This window comes from Hemiscyllium ocellatum, chromosome 34, assembly GCF_020745735.1.
Source record: "Hemiscyllium ocellatum isolate sHemOce1 chromosome 34, sHemOce1.pat.X.cur, whole genome shotgun sequence".
Taxonomy (NCBI): domain Eukaryota; kingdom Metazoa; phylum Chordata; class Chondrichthyes; order Orectolobiformes; family Hemiscylliidae; genus Hemiscyllium; species Hemiscyllium ocellatum.
Genome location: NC_083434.1, coordinates 33,371,752 through 33,394,709, shown reverse-complemented (window position 1 = coordinate 33,394,709; position 22,958 = coordinate 33,371,752). Strand labels below are relative to the sequence as shown.

The 22,958-nt window shown below is 40.9% G+C and overlaps 1 protein-coding gene across 1 annotated transcript; it reads left to right on the top strand.

Moving 5' to 3' along the window:
- The first annotated feature begins 384 nt into the window (after positions 1 to 384).
- LOC132832126 (C-C chemokine receptor type 9-like) lies at positions 385 to 22,603 on the top strand. Its single transcript, XM_060849856.1, has 2 exons — positions 385 to 497; positions 20,533 to 22,603. Exon 2 carries the CDS (start codon positions 20,551 to 20,553, stop codon positions 21,640 to 21,642), a length of 1,092 nt encoding a protein of 363 aa, XP_060705839.1. The 5' UTR covers positions 385 to 497; positions 20,533 to 20,550; the 3' UTR covers positions 21,643 to 22,603.
- The last annotated feature ends 355 nt before the right edge of the window (positions 22,604 to 22,958 follow it).

Sequence of the window (22,958 nt, the reverse complement as noted above, 5' to 3'; positions counted from 1 at the left end):
AAGACCTCCTAATACTGGCATAAATATATCTGAATGTATTAAGGAACAAGTGTCTTCAATATTTTCAGCAGAGGGGGTTGGTAATATCTGTAGACTGCTGAAAACAACAACAAAAAAAGTTCAGAATTCTAAATGAAAGTCATTCCAAAGTATGGGACTTTGGAACCTGTCACCTTTTGCTAGTTAGATTATGAGCTCTCACACTGAGTGCAGCTGTACCGTTGTGAAATTGCTTGAAGCAAAAGCAAAGGAGGATAGTGTTATTGTGGTTCAATGCTGCTGTCACACACTGTGGTCAATTCTAAGCACATAAATTCAAATGGCGGGTTGAAAGTTATTGCAGCTGATTAGCATTTTATATATCCCACAAACCGAAGCGGGGAATTCAAACGAAAGAGCTGAAGCTAGATCCGAAGGAGCCGTTCCGCTGAAAGTGGCAGTGATCGGCAAAGTGTGCTGCAGAAGGTCCAGTTCATCAGCAGCAGCACGGTCTGAAGGTAACAATCATTTGTCGAAGCACTTTTCTTGGTCAGGCACGTCGACTGAAACCTGTAGCGTTGATGTCATTGAGATTGCATTTTGTCTTGTATTTGTAATTTAACAAGCCTCAATTCTCTTATCCAAAAAAAAGTTAAGCAAAAAAATTGAAACATTTCTTGAGACACTTAGATAAATTCATGAATAGGGAAGGTTTGGAGAGATATGGATAAGGAGTGGGCAGATGGGGCTACTTTAGTTTGGGATTATGTTCGACATAGACTGGTTGGACCAAAGGGTTTGTTTCCGTGCTGTGTGACTCTATGACTCCATGTGGGGGATATTCTGACTGTGCAATTCTTGATCACAAGCTGTTTTTAAGATAAAATCCATTAATATTTCTTTTGTTGGCAAAAGTGGGATAATGTAAGGTGTGGAGACTCAGTTAGAGACAAAAAAAACTGCAGATGCTAAACTCTAAGGTAAATAAGCAGGGAGAACGCAGCAAGACAGGCAGCATCAGGAGGTGTTTTGGGTGTAGCTTCTTCAGGATTGGGGCTGGGTGTAAGGGGAGCTGTAGATAAAGTTCAGGTGAAACCCTTCTTTCAGGACTGGTGTGGAGACTCGGCAGCAGAGTGGGATGTGACAAGGTGCTGGAATGTTTATAAACCTGTAAGAGAATTGATTTTCTGCGATTTTCCCACAGAAAAAGTGGCATGTTTACTGTGTAATTTTAATGGGACAGGCACGTTCTTTTACAAAGAGTGGGTCATCTTTTCCAAGGAGTTTGCTGCTATTGCCTTCACAGTGGTTACCAGGTGCTTCTGTGGATCAGGGTCAACCCTCAATCCACTTGAGGAGATTTTGTAAAATGAAATAGTAATTCTAACACCTTTAATTAAAAACCACTGACTGGAAACCGGCTTTGGGAGCTCATCGAAGCTCCCCAGCTGCGAATATTCAGCATTTTCCTGCTGCATGAAAATCTTCAGTGAGAGATGCGTGGGTCTGTGAGAGGATACAGGTCTCTTCCACTAAACACTGAATGGTAGTAAGGAAGGATTGGATGTTGTGTGGAGGGATAGAGATATATGTATATAGAGAGGTATTAGGAGCAGGACCAGACCATTCGGCCCTTGAGCTGCCTCTCCTAGCCCTCTGCAAACATTTTAGCTGCCTTGTCAATCGATCCCCTATCTAACTAGTCCTGAAGAATATTCAATGATCCTGCATCTGCCATTCTCTGAATGGGGCGGGGGAACAGTTCCATAGCTTCAAGACTCTCTGAGAGAAAGAGAATCTCTCTGACTCCATGTTAAATGGGAGAGCCCTTATTTTTAAAACATGTCCCCTAATTTCAGTGTCTCCTGGGAGGGGAAACATCTGTTTAGCATCCACCCTCTCAGGTCAAGCTCTCTCAGGATTTTGTACATTTCAGGAAGACGTTTCAGTAAGAATTAAAATCTCAGACACTTTTTTTGTATCTGCTTTAATGATTCACATGAGCCTTCTGCTACTGTATGTATCAGACATTATTAGTAGATACAATCTCTTGGCTCTGCTATTGTCCTCATAAATGATTTTTGCACTGTGTCTGGCACCCAGTTAGATTATGATCTAACCAAAATTCTACAGAAGTTTAACATAGGATCATCGAATCCATGCAGTGTGGAAACAGGTCATTTGGCCATACAAGTCCGCACTGACCCTCCGAAGAGTAACCAACCCACAGCCATTCTTCTACTACTCTGCATTTACCCCTGACTAATGCACCTAACCTAAACATCCCTGAACACTATGGACAATTTTACCACGGCCAATTCGCCTAACCTGCACATTTTTGGACTGTGGGAGGAAACTGGAGCACTTGGAGGAAACCCACGCAGACAGGGATGCGCAAACTCCACACAGACAGTTACCAGAGGCTGGCATCAAAGTCAGGACCCTGGCACTGTGAGACAGCAGTGCTAACCGCTGAGCCATAGTGCTGGCGCATGGAATCCCTACAGTGTAGAAACAGGCCATCTGGCCCAACAAGTCCACACCAATCCACTGAAGATCCAGTTCCTTACCCTATTACTCTACATTTACCCCTAACTAATGCACCTAACTTACACATTCCCCCCCCCCCCCGAACACTTTAGCATGGGCAATTCACCTAACCTGCACATCTTTGGATTGTGGAAGGAAACTAGAGCAACATAACCTTTCTGTTTTTAAATTGTACACCTCTGGAAATGAACTCCAGTGCTTTGTTTGTATTTTGGCTGTGTTAGCCTGTCTTTCTGCTTTTAATTTGTACCTCGCTCTTAGTCCTTTACCCTTTCATTCACCTAGATGTGTGTGAACCTTTGCACTGACTTATCTTTATTGCATTCCTCACTTACGTACTTCCACAAATTTATTAATGTCTTCTTATTGTGTATCTCCTCGCCCTCAACTATTAGCTGTGTCCTCAACTTAGAGTCAACTTCAAACTTGAAATTGTCCTTCTGATTGTCAAATCCAAATTATTCATGCAAATGATGCTTCAGTACAAAAATCCTAAAGAACACCCCTATTAACCAGACTGGGTAACTCATTTTAACCTCTATTACCCAGGCTGAGTAACTTGTTGTAACCTCTATTAACTAGACTGAGTAACTCGTTTGAACCTCTATTACCCAGGCTGAGTAACTTGTTGTAACCTCTATTAACCAGACTGAGTAACTCATTTTAACCTCGATTAACCAGGCTGAGTAACTAGTTTTAACCCTGACTCTCCATTTCCTGTTTTGCAGTTTGCTTTCTATTCATTCTGGTCCTCACACTGCCTTAACCATAGAGGTTTAATGTTGAGACAACATTGCAGTACATGCTATCATTTCTGACCCACTTTTAACATTGACTGAGAAATGCAAAGCAGCGATGAAGAGCTAGCCCAGCCTCCATGCCTGAATATATTTGTAGTTATATTTTTACACTTTCTTCCAAATGGAATCAGATTGATTTTCTTACTGATGTCAGGAAGAATAGATCTTCACACAGATCGTCACTCTCTATTTTATTTCACACCAAATGTTTCCTCAACAATTTCTGAAGACATTTCCATTTCAGAAGAATTGTTATTTTTCCAGATTGAGCATGGACTTCTTTTGAATGTCAGGCAGAGAATACTGTTTCCCCATATTGTAGGAGGTGACACACTTTAGACTGGGCTCAGGCTGTTTGATAAGTGTGAAAATCTACAACTGTATTCAAATAAAAGTACAGAATGACTAATGAGGAGAGGATGCTTTGATATAAAGGGCACACTGTTCCCAGAGACAGACATTAACAAAACACACAAGTGGTAGGTGCAGAACGCTACTTAGCCCCTCAGTATAATATGATCATAACTGATTTGTTTGTGGTCTCAGTCTGAGTTCCTGCTCACACCCCATTCCCTCATAGAAAAACATCTGTGTGACTCTGCCTTATAATCAGCCAGCCTCCACTGCTGCCTGAGGTGGGGAATTCCAAACATTGATGCATCTCTGAAAGAAGAAATTCCTCCTCATCTCCTTCGTAAATGGGAGACCTCTTGTTACGAAATTGCACTTTCTGGTTCTAGATTCTCCAATGAGGGGAAACAACCTCTCAACATCCATTCTGATGAATCCCTTCAGGATCTTATATGTTCCAATTAGATCAGATTTCATTCTTTTAAACGCCAATGAGTACAGGATCAACTTCCTCTATCTTCCATCAGAAGGCAACCTTATAGTCACAGAAATCATCCTAGAGAACCTTTGAACTGCCTTTAAATGAGGACAGCAAATCCAAAAACAATACTCTGGATGTGGTCTCATGAATGCCCTCTACCGTTATACCTGTTGCAATAAAAGCTAACATTGTATTTGCCTTCAGAATTACATTCTAAATTCTGACTTCTAGTGATGCATGCAGGGAACACCTAAATACCTCTGTATCACTGAGGAGTCACTTTCCTTTTAAATATTATTCTGCTTTTCTACCCTTTCCCCAAAATGATACCCTTATGATTTCTGACTCAATAATCCGTCTGCCACACTATAGCCAACTAACCTGTCTACATTGCCTTATGGACTCTTTGTGACTTGTTCTCCACTTATTTTCTTACATATTGTCTCACAGGTCTGCAACAATTGGTTTTAGGGTGTTTCAAATATGCATGGAATTACTCCTTGGGAGTACCCAGGTAAAACTGTAGCTAACTAACATTGAGCAGTGTTAAGGTTCCTGTTGTATGACCAGCATGGACGATCTCCAGCCCCTGAATGCTTCGCTGCTTTTAGTCCAGCAGGAAGTACTTAGCCCTCTCTGATATTAATGAGCTAGCCAATTGTCCATACCTCCTTCGATACCTGGTTCATTTTTCAATTTCCAACTTGAAAGAGTTGGTTCCAATCTTCCATCAAGTATGTTGGAATAAAACTAGCCTAACTCCAGGTAGAAAGTGAGGTCTGCAGATGCTGGAGATCACAGTTGAAAATGTGTTGCTGGTTAAAGCACAGCAGGTTAGGTAGCATCCAAGGAATAGGAAATTCGACGTTTCGGGCATGAAGGGCTTATGCCTGAAACGTCGAATTTCCTATTCCTTGGATGCTGCCTAACCTGCTGTGCTTTAACCAGCAACACATTTTCAACTAACTCCAGGTAGAGACTGCTTAACACCCCCTCTGCATTATTCCACCTGATTTAAGCATGGACTGGGATAGGAGCCTGGAAAAACCCACAATAGTAGATAACGGCTGTCGGAAAGAGTATTAAAGATAATAGCAGGTGGATAGAGGTGAAACACCTTGAACGAATTGCATTGTCAAAGAAGCTTGAGGAGCTTAACAGCTTCCAATCTATGTAGAGAAAGAAAGTTAGTTGTGGCTTCTGAGGATGCAGAATATTGGGGCTAAGTGTTATTTCACAACTTGATCTAATCCAAAACAAATGGAATGGGCTTCATCAAAATCAACAATTCACACAAAAATGTAAAAGCCAGAAAAACTTTCGATGAAGCGTCAATTCAGTCAGATCTGTCTCACACATAAGAGCTTATTCCCTCACTGTTTGTGAGGAGAAGAACATGTTTAAAGATTACACCTGAACTGAGTGGTTAGACCAATTGGGAGAAAATGAAGAGCTTGGGTATCTTCTTTTCTGGAAAGAACAGGGCTGAGGGGGTGATTCTATAGAGGGCAACAGGACAGTGAAAGAGCTTAATGAGGAAATATTGAGAAGATGCATATGGAGAGACCAATGATCAGGACCATAATTTTAACATTGTTCTAAACAAAACCATTGAGAATTTAGAGAATTCCCTTAATCAGAAACTCACTACAATTGGGGGACAAATGGCACAGATTCATTTACAGGAAGTTAGATCAACATGTAAGGACAAAGTGAACAGAAGGATGTACCGATGGAGTTAGATGCAGGAGGAAGTTTTGTTTGCAGCATAAGCATTAACGTAAACCTCATTGTCTCTGTGCTGCACATTCCATGTAATTCAATGAATGAAATTAATTACTCAATAATGTGACAGAATAAAGTAATAAAGAATTGTCATTTGGTGGTACACAGTTTCTGTGCTCTTAAAAGAAAGGATATATTTTGTTGAAATCTTGAATCTTGCATTCATCAGGATACTTTGCAAGAATAACAATTCAAGAGGAAAGCCAATAATTATCTCACAAATTGATAAAGTACAAGAATTTTAGTGCTGATGGGACACCAGATATGGAGGCTGTATGTCCCAAATACTGGCAAATTGTGTCAAACAGCATATCCTTTAGACTGTTCACAAGTAACTGTACCAACCTGCAAAGAATTGCAATGCAATGTTCAATGTAATTCTGCAATTGGACACTTTTGTGCAAAGAATTATGCTGACAGCCAAATTAGGACTGTCAGGTGGGCCTGCAGTGTGGTCCACATGCAGGGACTGGAAGGTACGTATACTAATGTATAGGACTCTGTTCTTTGCAGACAAAAAGATGCAAGCTCACTGTGCCTATTTCAACTTGATAATTTAGGTGATAGCTGTTCGCTGGTTCATTTTTTGGGACAGTATCCAAATCAATCAATTTGCTGGGTTTACATTTAAACAAAGATTGGAAGTTATTTGTCAATCCCCATCACTGGGTGTGATCTCCACGGCAATGTCTCTACAAATCATTGTTTACGTGCCATCTAATCAGCTCGTTCTTCTTATGTTTGTTTTCCTCTTGAATTCGCATTCTTGTGAAATGTCCTGATGAGTGCAAAATGAAAAGTTTTGACAAAAATATTTTCTTCCAACAACAAGACAGAATTGTTACAACACAGAGTAAGGCCATTTGGCCCATTAGTTTTCTCCAGCTCTCTAACTGAGTAATCCACTTGGTACCTTTTCCCCATAACCCTTAATGGTCTGGGTGGGTTACTCTTCGGAGGGTCAGTGTGGACTTGTTGGGCTAAAGGGCACTATTTCCACACACTGTAGGGGTTCTAATTTTAATTCTAAAATACACAGTCTTCCTTTTCATATAATTATCTAATTTCCTTTTGAATATTTTGATTGAACATGCCTTTACCACACTCTTAGTCAGTGTACTCTTGACCTTAACTAATCGCTATGCAAAATGTCTTTTTTTCCTCAAATAATTTTTGGTTTATGTTTTGCAAATCAATGTAAATTTGTGCTCTCGATTTCTCAATCCTTTCAGGAGTGGAAATGTTTTCTCATTATTTACTCTGTCCAGGTCCCTCCTAATTTTGAACACCCCTATCAAATCTTCTCTCAGCCTTTTGCTCTCCAAAGAAAAACAGACACAATTCTCCAATATGCCTTCATAACTGAAATTTCTCATCCCTGAGGTCATTCTTGTGAATCTTTTCTGTACCCTTTCTTGTATCTTCACTACCTGCCTAAAGTGGGATGCCCAGATATGAATGGACTGCTCCAGCTGAGGCTAAACTAGGGTCTAATACAAGTTTAACATAATCTCTTAGCTCTTGTACTCTATTCCCCTAGGGATGGCATGGTTGCTCAGTGGTTAGCACTGCTGCCTCGCAGCGCCAGGGACCTTAGGTGCCATTCCCTTGGGTGACGATCTGTGTGGGTTTCCTCTGAGTGCCCCAGTTTCCTCCCACAGTGCAAAAATGTGTAGAGTGAGTGGATTGGCTGTGCTAAGTCGCCCTGTAGCATCCAGGAATGTTTAGGTGAGGTGGATAGGCATGGGAATGCATGGTTATAGGGATAGGGTGGGGTAGGGGTTGGTCTTTGTGGGCTGCGCTTTGGAAGGTCAGTGTAGATCTCATGGGCCAACTGGCCTGCTTCCCCACATTGTAGGGCTCCTATGAACCAAACAATCTAGGACATTGTAGCTGTTGTATGGACATTGTAGCTGTAGTAACTGCTCTCTTGATCTGTCCTGCCTAATTCAATGGCTTATGCACAAATTCCCTCCTAGTTTCTCTGCTTCTGTTGAATACGCTCTGTTTTATACAATCCTTTCATGGTCTTCCTGTCAAAACGAATCACTTCAAAATTTCTCTGCACTGAATTCAGTCTGTCATTTATCACCAATTTGTTTCAGTGCTTTTGAAATTCTAAACTGTCCTCCTTACAGTTCACAGTGCTGTAAGGAGGACAGTTTCATATTATCTTCAATGTTTGAACAGGTGTCCTGTATATTGCGATTTAAGTCACTAATGTATGTAACAGGAAGAGTAAAGGACCCAACACTAATCCCCAGGGAACGTCATGACAGACATTCCTTCTGCTCAAGAGATATCCATTCACCAATACTTAACTGTTTCAGCCAATTTTGTACCCATCTTGTTACTGTCCCTTTTATCAGTTAGCTCACAAGTTCACTACACCATGTGAAACATCTTTTAAGCCCATGTCAGGGAATTAGCTTAGCTCAGTTGGCTGGATTGTTGGTTTACAGAACAGTGGGATGCCAACAATGTGGGTTCAATTCCCATCACTGGTTTGAGGCTACCATGAAGGATTTTCCTTCTCAACCTCTTCCCTCACATGAGGTCTGGTGGCCCTTGGTTAAATCACCACCAATCACTTCTTGCAAATGAAGTGGCCCTATGGTCTGGTAAGATTATGGTGACACAACAATCATATCAATTGCACATCCTCATCAACCCTCCCTGGTATTGTTTTCTCCCCTAACCAATGTGTGCTGATTTTCTCTAATTAACCCACATTTGGCGATGTGGCTGTTCATGTTGTTCTCAGTTATTGTTCCTTGAAATTTCCCGACCACTGAAGCCAAGTTGACCGACCTGTCTCTGATGGGCTTATCTTTACACTTTTCTTTTTAAACAAGAGCTGCCACATCCCCAAGTCCAAGGAATACTGGAAAATCATGATAAATGTTTTGACAATTTCCACCCTCACATCCCTCAGCATCCTTGGATGCAGCTCATCCTATTGCTGTTATCAATATTATTTTCAGACATCCTACCAGTACCATCTATTATCAAATTTAGATCTTTCTCATGTAGTTTTCTTATATTTGTTACGGTGGCTTTGACAATTTTTTTTTGGTGGACCTAGATTCAAAGTATTAATTTTCTACCTCACTATTTCTCCTGGTCTCATGCTTAAGGTCCTATTTGGCCCTTTATTGACCCTACTCCTCCTCTTCACATTCTTTTTCCACTTGCTATGTCAGTATTCTCTTTTATGCTAGTCTCTACTCATGCCCTTTCTTTACTCATTTGCTTTCTGACCTGTCCCCTGAACCATCTCCATCTATGCTTCTCGTTGCCTTGGAAAGCAGCCAACATCATCAGAGACCCCTCCCACTCTGGTTATAATCTCTTCCGACCTCTTCTGTCAGGCAGAAGATACAAAAGCTTAAAATGCACTGACCAACAGCTTCTTCCCTGCTCTTACTGGAGTTCTGAATGAACTGCTCAAATTTCAAATCTAATGTTGTTCTTGCTTTTTATGATCATTCTTTGTCGCTGGAACTGTGCATTTCTCACTCTGTTCTATGACTCTATGACCTTCGTATGGTATGATCTGCCTCTACTACATTGCATAACAAAACTTTTCACTGTACTTAGGTTTATGTGACATTAATAATAAATCAAAATTAATCTTTTCTATTCAGCCTTTTCTTCATTGTATTAGTTATTTGATATCTATCATCAGCGGACTTTTCTTAGATTAGATTACTTACAGTGTGAAAACAGGCCCTTTGGCCCAACAAGTCCACACCAACCCGCCAAAGCGCAACCCACCCATACCCCTACATTTACCCCTTACCTAACACTACAGGCAATTTAGCATGGCCAATTCACCTGACCCACCCATCTTTGGATTGTGGGAGGAAACCGGAGCACCCGGAGGGGACCCACACAGACACAGGGAGAACGTGCAAACTCCACACAATCAGTCGCCTGAGGCAGGAATTGAACCCAGGTCTCTGGCGTTGTGAGGCAGCAGTGCTAACCACTGTGTCACCATGCCGCCCACTTCTTCACCTGTGAGCTCTAGCTCAGCTCTATACATTTCTGTTGAAAGAATGGATTGAGGGTTATGCTGAGACGGTCAAGTATTTTCAGTAGAGCAATCAAAAACACTTGGAATAAAACAAAGGGTCAGCATGGTGGCTCAGTGGTTAGCACTACTGCCTCACAGCAACAGGGTCCTGGGTTTGATTCTCGCTTGTCTGTGTGGTGTTTGCATATTCTCCCTGTGTCTGCATGAGTTTCCTCCCACAATCTAAAGATGTGCAGGGCCAGGTTAAGTATGTTAGTTAAGGGTAAATATAGGGTAGGGAAATGGGCTTGGGTGGGTTTCTCTTCAGAGGGGCGGCGTGGACTTGTTGGGCCGAAGGGCCTGGTTCCACACTGTAGAGAATCTAATCAAGCTAGAGATCTGAAACGAAAACAGAACTTGCTGGAGAAAGTCAACAGGTCTGGCAGGATCTGTGGACAGAAAGCAGAATTAACATTTCATGTCCAGTGATCCTTCTTCAGAACAGTTCTGAACAAAGCAGTTAACACTGCTTTCTCTCTCCATAGATGCTACCAGACCTGCTGAGGTTCTCAGTCAAACTTGTTTGTTAAGTCAAGTAACTTTTCTCAGAGTTCAGGTCAATCTAAGCCCGGGTTTTTGAGGTGCATTTTGCAATTTGCACATTACTACCTGATCTTATTGTAGCTGACTCTCCTGGTTGGGATAGGGATATATATTGGGGCAATGTGTGTCACCAATGGTAAAAATCAGTGATGAACACTCATACTGAAACCCCTTTGGTATGTGAAAATGCTCCTAAGCAAAAAATCACTGATTAGTCTTTTTCATTCTTGAAACCATCTGGTAACAAAGTACTTTCAGTTGTTAGGAAGAAAGATAATCAAAAAAAAGGGGGCTTTTATGACATACTTGAAAAAAAATAAAATGGCTATGGAACAGATTTAGTTGGAAGTTATCTTGAGGGAGGGCTGATGTTATGAAGAGTGTTTTGAAAGACTGCTTCTTTTTCACTGAACTGGAGATTCCTATTGAGGAATCCAAGTTTACGAAATTATATTCTGGGAAACATTGGTAGATTGAGTATATTAAAACTGGATAGACTGAATACATTAAAAGGCACAAAGATATTTGAGATAAAAGAAGTTTGAAGAATCTTATTTACATCGCAAATGGTTTACAATTTTTCTCTGCCATGAATCCTCACTGAAATAGAGGAACTAATGCAGGCCATTCAGCCCTTGAACCTGATCTGCTATTCCATTAAATTATAGCAATCTTTTCGTTTTAAACTCCATCTGACTGCCCAGTTCTATAACTTTACTTTACAATGATAAATCAATATTAACTTTGAATTTTTCTGAGGTATGAGTAGTGATATTAAAGGTTTTGCATGAGATGCTTCTATTTATAAAGCTCAGGAGGCATTAAGCATTTTCTTTTTAAGCAGCCTTTACAATTTGTCCTGTCACCTGCAAAGGTTTATGTTGTTGACACCAGGTACTGGGGTTCTGTTGGGCTAACAGTGGCCTAGCCCACTGGTCAGAGAATTAGTGAGGAATTCCAACTGTTTCTGTGCACAAAGCATGGCAAAACAATGTCCTTGTGGTTTCATCAAGCCATCCCCTGTGTTTGAGGTGCTAGGCTGTCTTCCAAGAGCAGTGCCAACAGGAGTGAAGGTTTCTGGGTCACAGTGCCCATGGTCATCATAGGAGCCTAGACTAAAGGTGAATGAATGCACGAGGGGAGTTGCAGCAAAGGGAGAAAAGGTAGGACATGAGGCAATGGCGGAGGGTGGCCTGTCATTGGCTACCTACCTGCCCAATGTTGCGTCTCCCAGCTGGGCACTGAGTGTCCAATTACAAAGGACTATTGACCATTCATTTTGAGAAGTCACCGGAAAACCCAATAAGGTTTGCTGGATGGCCTCTAAGGGTGTGAGAGAACTGTATGGCCTCTAGTTCCTCTCTGAACTGCCATTAAATTGTGGAGGACATGGGTCTAAGGGATTTCAATTAGGATGTAATGAACCTAGTTGAAAATGTGTTGCTGGTTAAAGCACAGCAGGTTAGGCAGCATCCAAGGAATAGGAAATTCGACGTTTCGGGCATAAGCCCTTCGTCAGTAATGAACCTAATTGACATCCCACAGCCCATGGTGGAGAATCCCAGGTCAGCTCTTGCCTCACCTGCTGACTTATCTGAAGGTGGGACTGGGGCCAGAGGTCAAGTTTTGCCATTGTTAGGAAACTGACATGGGGCCTCCCTTCTATGTTTCCAAGGGGCTGGCCACCATGATTCCCGCTGTGACAGGTTGCGTACAATCCAGTCTCAGGTCTTTCTGTCCCTGTTACCCTTTTACAGTTGTATTCATGACAATTCTGCTCATTTTATTTTTAAAATCTTCAATCACATTTCTCTCTTTTAAATTTCGTCTGCCTTTGGTCTTGTATTTCTATTTCTGACTTTGTCCTCAGGATACCTGCTTCTCACTGTTCACTGAATTTTGCACTGTCAATAAACTTATAAATTAAGCCCTTTGTACCTCACTTTGGGTCATTTATATACAATTGCCCTGACTCTGGCGTACTACAATAGTAAACCTCATTGTACAACAGGCAATATATAGCAATGTATAGCAACGTTGAAAAAGTACATTGTGCAAGATGGTAATATTACCATCATAACAAGGTAAAGGACCAGCTCATAACAATTCAACATGAGGCAAGATCAAAGTGGAAGAGTTGTTCAGCTGGTAACTCCCTCAATACCATTTTGGCACTATATACTGATAACATTTTGGAGTCTCAGTGAGAATTCTTCAAATTTGTAGATGGCAAAACAAAAACGTAAGGAGAGGCATTTTGCTTCTGAAGAAATGGCTCAAGGAATATGAAATGAGATGGGCAAAGTTTGCATGTGGAAGCAACAATGGCTAGTGTTGTCTGTAGGAATAAAGTGATGCACACAAAATGGGTCATGTTTGCCACAGTGTAACCTATGAGTGGTGCTAAAGTTGAAGATGCCTTATCTAGGTGCCTTACACTCAATCATCAACACGTCCAAGTACTGGAGAGGCACCGTCAACAAAGGAAATAGATTGTTCAGCTGTGTAACTGAAATAGTTACCCAATGGAGGGCTGGAAAATCCAGCAGAACAGAGCTGAAACACAAACGATGGGTCCATGGACAAACTTATTTCGGCATTGGAGAAATATAAAACTATAACGTTGGCATCTTTTTGGCACCATTTAGACCTGATAGTGTATTTAAAATCAGGGGCATAGTTAGACAGGCCATTTGGACTGAACCAAGCAGGAAGTTCTTCACCCAGAAGCTAGTGAATCTTTGAAAATCTCTCGCCCACAGAGCTGAGAAGGTTCAGACATTGAGTATATCCAAGAGAAAGATTGATCAGTTTCTAGATATTAAAGTGATCAAGGGATATGGGGATTGGGCAGAAAATGGTGTTCAGGTAAAAGATGCCATGATCTAGTTGACCGGCAGATCGAGCTTGGTGGATTGAATGCTCTCCTCCTTTGATGGAGTCAGAATAAACCTTCACACAAGCTTTACATCTTTGCAAGATTATCAATGCAAAGCCAAACTATTTTGCATGAATTTTAAGGGGGATCTCTCCAGCTGTATAAATTGTTGTGATTGCTTGAAATTTCCTATAATGCCCCATCTGTTTTTCATTGGCCCACTGATAGATTCAATTAAGATCTGAAAATCCGAAAGAGCAATAAGTGGATAGATTTTTTACAAAATTACAATTTCTGTCTGAGTACCATCCTGAAGACAGATGTAATTACAGTAAAGATGAGACAAAAAAAATCATTGCCATAGCTGGACTCAGCCTATTGTCTTGTTTACGTTATGCAATGTGCAATGTGGTGATCTGAGTGACTGAGAGCATTAAGGATGTGGGTAACCTGTGGTTTGTTCTCACAAACTCTGCACCTGACTGGTTATAAATCTTTTGTATGACAATGGTTTGAATGACAAAAATGCAACGTTTAACCGAAACCCCCCCCTAACTGAGCACCAATGTACAAAAAGAAATTGCTATAGCATTTAACTGCAGTGATGATGTAGACTAAAGTGGTCTGCATCTATTGTTTAAGATAAGCATGCCCACAATGCCATGATGAAAATTTGATATTTCGAAACAGTACACAGAAATTGTTAGTGTAGTAGTTTGGTTCGGCATTGCCTTTGTTCTGGTCATTGTAGTGTTTTCTGGCCATTTAATTTGATCAGTTACCTGTATAGACCTGGGTTATTTACACAGTGTACTTAGAGTGTAGCTACACTGTAGATGTGAAACAATTTCCATTGACTCTGCAGCTTTAGTGTAAATGCAGACTCCCTCAACAGTAGTGAGATTGCTTGGAGGAGATAATCTCGACTTTGATAGAGTCAGAAGAAACCTTCACACAAGATTTACATCTTTGCAAGATTATCAATGCAAAGCCAAACTATTCTGCATGAATATTAAGGGAGATCTCTCCAGCTGTATAAATTATTGTGATTGCTTGAAATTTGTCATTCTTGCATTCATCCTGATGAGGGCAAGATGAAACGTTCAACAATATGTCTCTCTTTTTCAGTTAAAGGGAATGAATTTCCTTAGAGGTCCCTTTGACTGGTAGCCACCGCTATTGTGGAAACCTACTTAAAATATACACAGAATATTGGCACCCACTGATCTGCTAATGAATTCATGCAATGGGATCTGATCATTCTTGAGGTGACTCTTACCACATGCTTCAGTGATTTGGAAATGCCAGTGCATCAGAACCTCTTTGGGTGTTCTAGCACAATGCAAAAATTTGGATGTCAAAATATCATTTTGATCGTAGTTGGGTTTCCCCTGAAAATAACGTCAAGTTCTTGGTTTTAGGAACTATCATTATATTTGGACTATTCTATGATAAATGATTACAATGGATTCAACTTTTTTTTTAACCAGGAGAAACAAGACATTTTCATTTAAGGTACTAGGAAAGCATCACCTTCTGCTTTGAGACCCTTCAACCACACAGCATCAACATTGACTTCACTAATTTCCAAATTTCCCTTCCCCCTATCCCAGATCCACCACCCTCTTCACCTGACCTGCCCATCTTCCTTCCCACCTATCCACTCCACCCTCACCACCGGTCTATCACAATTACTCCCACCTGCATCAACCAATCACCTTCCCAGCTACCTTCGCTCCAGCCCTACCTCCACCTTCCTATTTATCTCTCAGCCCCTTCCCTCTCCCCACATTCCTGAGGGAGGACTTAATGCCAAATGTCGACCCAGCTACTCCTCAGATGCTGCCTGACCGCTGTGCTTTTCCAGCACCACACTTTTCAGCTCTGACTCTCCAGCATCTGCAGTTCTCACTTCCCCATTTTCATTTGCGGGAAAGATGCAACAGAATGGGATGGTTAGTGGCTGAAGGGCAAAAGCAACAATTTAATCACTATCCCATTCTGATCTTTCAGGCTTTCTTCTTTGGTTGCTGCATTTCCTCCCAAATTGTTTAAACTTCAAACTAATGGACATAAAGTTCACATCAGGTGTATTAATTCCTGCACCAAAATGCACACTCATTGTGAGTGAAAACTGCCAAGAACTTTATCCTAAATGTACTTCTAAATCCATTAGCCACATTGAGCTGACAATACAATGTTTTGTGCTTTTTTCAAGGAGTACAGACAGAGCTGTGTATATTATGGTGGCACGGTGGCTCAGTGGTTAGCACTGCTCCCTCACAGCACCAGGGACCTTGGTTTGATTCCAGCCTCGGGTGACTGTCTGCATGGAGTTTGCATGTTCTCCCCGTGTCTGCATGGGTTTCCTCCTGGTGCTCTGCTTTCCTCCCACAGCCCTAAGATGTGCAGGCTAGGTGATTTGACCATACCAAAATTGTCCACGGTGTTCAGGGACGTGTGGGTTAGGTGCATTAATCAGGGGTAAATGTAGAGTAATAGGGGAATGGGTTTGGGTGGGTTACTCTTCGGAGGCTCGGTGTGGACTTGCTGGGCCGAGAGGCCTGTTTCCACACTGTAGGAATTCTAATCTATTCTATTAACTGTGCGAAATGTAGTGGTAGCCAACATCAAACTGCAGTTGCTACGCCCGAGTCCCCCACCTCAGACACAGCAAAGAGAACATAGCAGCTTCATAAAGCCGGAATTAAAATACTGTAGATTGGATGCTGCAGATGTGTAATAGGGAACAGAAAATGCAGAAGATCTTCAGCAAGTTAGAAACATTCAAAGGGAAAGAGACAGAAATGTTTCTGGTTGTTGACCTTTTGAGAGGACTCTGAAATGTCAATGATCAGAAACATTAACCCTGTGTTCTTCCCACAGATGTTGCCCAACCGAGTGACTGTTCCCAGCGTTTTGTTTTTATTTCAGATTTCCAGTTTTACTGCCATTTCTCCCTGACGAGTATCCATTGCTTCTCATCTACAAGATTTTAATTTATCTTTTAATTTGTCTTTTATTTTATTGTACCATGTTTGATCGTGGGTGTGCTAAAACTAAATCCACAGCCAGATCTTTTCTTAGCCACTGTATCTGCTCTGACTTGTTCCATATGGATTCCAGTTTAAAACTAACCCTTCTCATTTTGGATTCCTCCTTGTTGTAGACACAGGTTCAGCAATTCTCTGATCAATGCTCTCAATGTCTCCTAAGATGTACCCTCACCTCCAGTTCTGTCGAAAATTACTTGACCTGAAGGTTAACTCTCTGTCTGTCCCTACAAATCCTGCCCGACTTGATGAGTTTTTCCAATACTTTGGATTAAAATTGGATCGTGATTAAGCTGTCGTCCAATAATTCAGCTATTAGCTTCCTATCCCTCTCCATGGTTTACAGCATTCATTTTTAAAAATAATTTTTGCTAATAGTGAAATAAATTTAGCAACATGGCGGAATTGTACCTCTGCTACAAACACAGGACAGAAGCATTAGGTGAAAATCTGAACCATTGCACAAGATAAGGTTGGAGATTAGGTTGACAAATGTGTCGTCAAGAATCGGCCTTTTATAGGAAAAATGGAGGTTGGTCAGTAGTTTATTGATTGAGATACACATTGTGCAGATTAAAAAAAACCAAACACGAGTGAGAACTGTATTAATTGAATCCTAAACTAGATGATATGGTTTGAAACCAGACATGCACACTTCTTTGGATATAGGGTTTATTCAAAGAGCATAGCATTACCACATGTCTGCCACCTCCTAACCCAGTGTCCCAGCAGTCTCTCTCTTTACACAGACACCTACACACACATTCTTATATACACACTTTTGCAGACCTTCTCTCATACACACACTCTCTCAGGCACACACACAAACACACATCCACATGCACACCCTCTCACAGGCATATACTCCATCATACTTTATCAAGCACACACTCACACACACTCGCACAGTCTCTCCCTCTGTCTCTCTCTCTCTCTCTCTCTCTCACACACTCTCTCTCCGTCTGTCTGTCTGTCTGTCTGTCCATCTCTCTCTCACTTTTCCTCACGCCCATACACACACATATAAGTCTATGGGGTGAATTTTCATTTGCAGATTTGTCTTTGCAGATTCGTTCTATTTTGTTCAAAGAGCACACAATCTATAGGCAGTCATTCCATGTAATATGTTATAAATTCCTACTTTGGAAATAGAACCAGTCTAATCCAAGGTTGGAATACAGACAGACTCTGACCTCACACCTTTAATGCAATGTCTAAGATGAGATGTTACCTTTTTCTCGTAAAACCTTGTTATCTCAGGAATGTGACTTGAAAGAGGTTCAGGGATTTACATATTAATGAATCAAAACCTGCAACCCACTCGAAGTGATTAAGACTTAACAGCAATCTCAGTTTGTTCAATACTTCGCTTCAGTTGTATGACACTTTAATCTTTTATTATAAATTCTGTGTCCTATGATCCTGCCCCACGAGCCACCTGACAAAGGAGCAGCACTCCGAAAGCTTGTACTTCCAAATAAACCTGTTGGACTATAACCTGGTGCTGTATGATTTTTAACTAGCTCTTTTTCAAGACTTGTTAAAAAAAACTAATAAGACAACTAAATGAACAAGTAGCAGGCCCTTAAAGGGATGCTCCAACAAAAGCAAATCCTCAAATGAAACATAAATTTGATTTTGGATAATCTCATTTTGTACTGTTTTGAATAATTTTAAATTAACCAATTAAACTAAATGAACTAAAACAAGGAAAACATACCCACCTCCGATAGGCCACCTCAAAGAGTGCAGTATCATCCCGCCCAGAAAGTGAATCTGGTCTTTCATGTAACAAACAGGAAAACTAGTTACTATGTTAACCAGTAGACCCAACACATCAGTCTCTCTTCATAGAATTGGAAAAAAAACCTCAACCTGTTCAGACACGTTAGTACACATTCTTGGGCAGACTGGATCTGAACCCAGGTGTTCTGACCTAGAGGCAGGGTCATTATCACAACACCATAAGAACCCACTTACCCCTAAAGATCCTTTCCAAATCCTCCATGTCAAGATCATTGAGGATTTTATAGCTATTTGAATCAACTTGTTTGGACACATTTTGACACACCCTTTGGCAGATGGGACTGGAACATGAACTTCCTATCCCGAAGGCAGGGACACTACCACTGCACCATAAAACCACCTCCACTTTGAGAAGCTCAAATAAAGCAAATAGGATCAAATTAAAAGATGACAGAAGTACTGTAATTAAATATTAAACTTAAATTAAAATAGTACTTTGGGGAGATTATGTATTCCAGCCTCTGCTGTGGCCAATATTCTCCAATAGTCTTCCTTTGTAGTTAGTTAGAAAATGCATGACCCAAATTAAGCCAGAAAGCCCCTTAAAGGAACACTGTAACTCAGGCTAAAACTCCAAAGGAAATTGACAAAATCAAATTAAAATTTGGTTTTATCAAGAAATAACACATTCCAGTTTCCCTTTGTAAGTCCTCTTGATAGTTTCTAACCCAACTAATTAGAAAAGTCAATATGCACCACTGGAGCAGGTGGAACACAGACCTGAGGTAGGGACACTACCATTGCATTACAAGAGCCATTCAAAAGTGTACCCCAGTATGTGAGTAAATTCCCTTCACCATGTATCACAATTTACTTAATATATCATGAACAAATAAGATGGTTGTAAATTGTTAAGCAAATCTGCAGCTGCATCCTCCCTAATGAGGTCACTGGTGGAAGGTTCTGAACTGAAACATTAACTCCCCTCCTCCTCTGATGCTGCTTGACCTGTTGTGCTTTTTCCAGCTCCACTGTTTGTCCACTTGAGTCCATTATACTTTTTCTTTGGAGTCTTGAATCTCTATGGACGCTGCAACACCTGCTAATATTCCTAGAAATTTAAGATTGTTTATAGAAGCTCGTCAGGAACTCATCCTCCACCATCCTTCAAAACCCAAAGAGACATGATATCTGGACTAAGTGATTTCTTTTCTTGACCCTTCCTCTCTGTTTAATTAATGGACTCTTTGTCAATTGGACCTCACAATATGGGAGACCTGGTGGCTCAGTGGTTAGCACTGCTGCCTCACTGCGCCAGGGACTTGAGTTCAATTCTAGCCTTGGGTGACTGTTTTTGTGTAGGTTCCTCTGGGTGCTCCAATTTCCTCCCACAATATGCAGGTTAGGTGAATTGGCCATGCTAAATTGCCCACAGTGTTCAGCGATGTGTAGGTTTGGTGCATTAGTCAGGGGTAAATGTAAGGGAATGAGACTGGGTGGGTTACTCTTTGGAGGGTTGGTGTGGACTTGTTGGGCCAAATGGCCTGGTTCCACACTGTTTCATCTTCTATGAGTGTTAGGGGAGGCAGTGACCTAATGGTATTATCGCTAGATGATTAATCCAGAGACCCAGGTCAGATGGTGGAATTTGGATTCAATAACAATGTAGAATTAAGAATCCAATGAATTGATTGTCAGGGAAAAACCCATCTGGTTCACTAAGGGAAGGAAACTGCTTCCCTACCTGGCCTGACCTATATGTGATTCCAAACCCACAGCAATGTGACTGACTCTTAACTGCCCTCTGGATATCTACAGATGGGCAATAAATGTTGGCGTTGTCAGCCAATATCTTGGGAACGAGTAATAATGAAAGGATACTTGTTGCTACTGAGATTTTTTTAAAAAATCATTTATGTGATGTAGGTGTTGCTGGTTAGGCCAGAATTTATTCCTCACCTCTAATTGTCTTTGCGAATGTGGTGGCCAGCTGCCTTCTTGCTGTCTATTTTGCTTGTGACGGATTGACTTAAATTTCAGCAACATTTCAATCTTTTCAAGATCTAAGTTGCTGCTTTTCTTGCTGAAGGTAGAACTTCATTTTAGGCAAATTTCAAAGATTTGAATCTACACCTTGGTAACCCAAGCTTTGGTTATAAAATCATCTTGAGAAATTATTCCCATGTGAATAAACCTTGCTGTGTTTTCTTTTAAATAAACCCATCCTTGTACCTAGTCGTCCAACTGCGATGGCTACTCTAGTTAACCAATAGTCTGTTCAATTGCAGGAGAAAAGAACACCAGATATGGCTTCAACAACTGCAGGTGGCAGCTATGAAGACTTTCCCTCTGCATCAATTCCTGACTACAGCCAAGCATATGACTATGACGATGAATCAAGTGGACTGTGCAGGAAATCAGATGTTAGACAGTTTGCCCAGCATTTCACACCACCTTTCTACACCATTGTGTTCCTGTTAGGTTTTGTAGGGAATATTCTGGTAGTGGTGATATATGCTTTCTACAAGAGATTGAGAAACATGACAGATGTCTACCTTCTGAACCTGGCCATCGCTGACCTCCTTTTCCTCTGCACTCTACCATTCTGGGCCCTAGATGCAAAATTCGGATGGATCTTTGGAAACATCCTGTGCAAAACTGTCAGGGGCTTCTACAAAATAAACTTCTTCAGTTGCATGCTGTTGCTGACTTGCATCAGCATCGATCGCTACATCGCCATTGTAAAAGCAATAAAGGCACGCGTCTCAAAGCAGAAAATATTTCTTCACAGCAAACTAATCTCTCTAGTAGTCTGGGTGACTGCAATATTGTTGTCGCTCCCCGATTTTCATTACAGTTCGAAAAATGAGAGCCAACAGAGCTGCTCAACAGACTATCCCGGGAGCATCCTGAAAGTAGCAGGGCTGGCAATGCAGGTAACTGTTGGGTTCTTCCTGCCTTTTGCTGTCATGCTGTTCTGCTACTCCACGATCATTTGGAAACTGCTCCAGGCCAAGAGCTTTCAAAAGCACCGAGCTATAAAGTTGATAGGGACAGTGGTGAGTGTTTTTGTCCTTTCACAATTACCGTACAACAGCATGATGATAATGAAAGCCATGGACGCTGCCAACATGACAATCACCGATTGCGGCATGCTTAAGAATGTGGACATTGCCACCCAGATCACAAAAAGCATAGCCTTCCTGCACTCCTGTCTGAACCCATTCCTCTATGCATTTCTCGGCGTTAGATTCCGACAAGATTTGTTGAGAATTATGAAAGATATAGGCTGTATGGGCCAACGGCATTTCAGGGGAGCTAGCAGACCACAACAGACGATATGGAAACGCAGCTCTGTTCATTCAGAAACAGACACAACAGGGACATTGTCCTTGTAAACACCATTCACAGAACATGAAGAAGCTGCAAGTCAGGAGCACAAATATTTCCAGAATTCACTTTTTTTGTTGAATCAAAACATCTGCACCTGAAAAGCCAGAACAGCTGAAGAGTATTGCTTTAATTTTTTTTTCTAACGTGACTCAATGTTCACCAATTAGATCTGGGCACGCAGTTTTCAGAGAGACAACTAGAGTGGGACGGGGAAAATCATTATTCTTGTTAAAGTCTCAATCAAACCTCAAACCTTGGAACTCATTTGTTGAAAGAAACCATTCAGGGGTGTGGTGACAACTTGCTTCAGGACTGAATCAGCAGAACCGTAAACAGAAAAGAAACTGGTTGGCACTTGCAATTCCCCCATTATGACGAGTCCCCCATTATGACTATCAGCAAAATACACACAAAGTGATTTCACAGGATAAATTCGTGGCCGGGGAGCTGAACGCTCACATAAGCTCCTCTTGGCTAGCGACGGGGGAAAAGTTAAAAGTCGACTATTATTTAAAATAAGAAAAATCAGAGTAATGTGGCCATTACTTGTGCATTGAAATTTACCAATTATTAATTGCGAGTTTTAGGTTTTTTTAGCATTAAATGCATGAATAGGAAGTTAGATTTTGAACTATTTTAATACTTTAAACTTTCCGCATACATGCCAGTGATTTGTAGCAATCTTTGTCCACTGGCGGAAAGGAAGCTATTTTTAAACGTCTTATTTGGTGATACATACTGTGACTTTTAAAAATGCATTGTATATGTAATATTGAATCTGGTGTCAGAACATGGGTCAGATGTGTGTAGACAGGTACAGTAAGGAATTGAAGGTAAGAGGAAATTTCATCAGTATAAGCTTGCATACCATCGGCATTTTGCTCGTTTGACCATCTCATTCTGGTTTTAAATGAATTTTGTTTTTAATGATGTTTTCTTCAATACTTTGTAAGAATTCCAAGTAATTACTCGTGTATTTGTATGTATGTTGTCAATAAATCTGTGAACTGGACTCACTGTTTTGTCATTTGTTTCGCAGTCACAATCTGAGTTAGCTGAATTGAATTAGCTTTATTGCCATGTACACAAATGAGTACAGTGAAAAGTTTACAGTCACCACATTACAGTGCATCTTCGGTATAAAGGTACCTCGATACAGATACTCAAATTCAAATTCTTAGGAAACAAAAAATTAGAAAAGTAAAGAAACAAATAGTCCAGCCTTATAGGTCATAGGAATAAATTAGAAAACTAAACAAATAAAAAGTTCAGAATATCTTTGTTGTAACATGTAGCAGTAACATTATATAAACAATTATTA

Bases quoted from the DNA above. Each gene is read 5' to 3' on its own strand.
- LOC132832126 (XM_060849856.1), top strand. From the start codon at position 20,551: ATGGCTTCAACAACTGCAGGTGGCAGCTATGAAGACTTTCCCTCTGCA.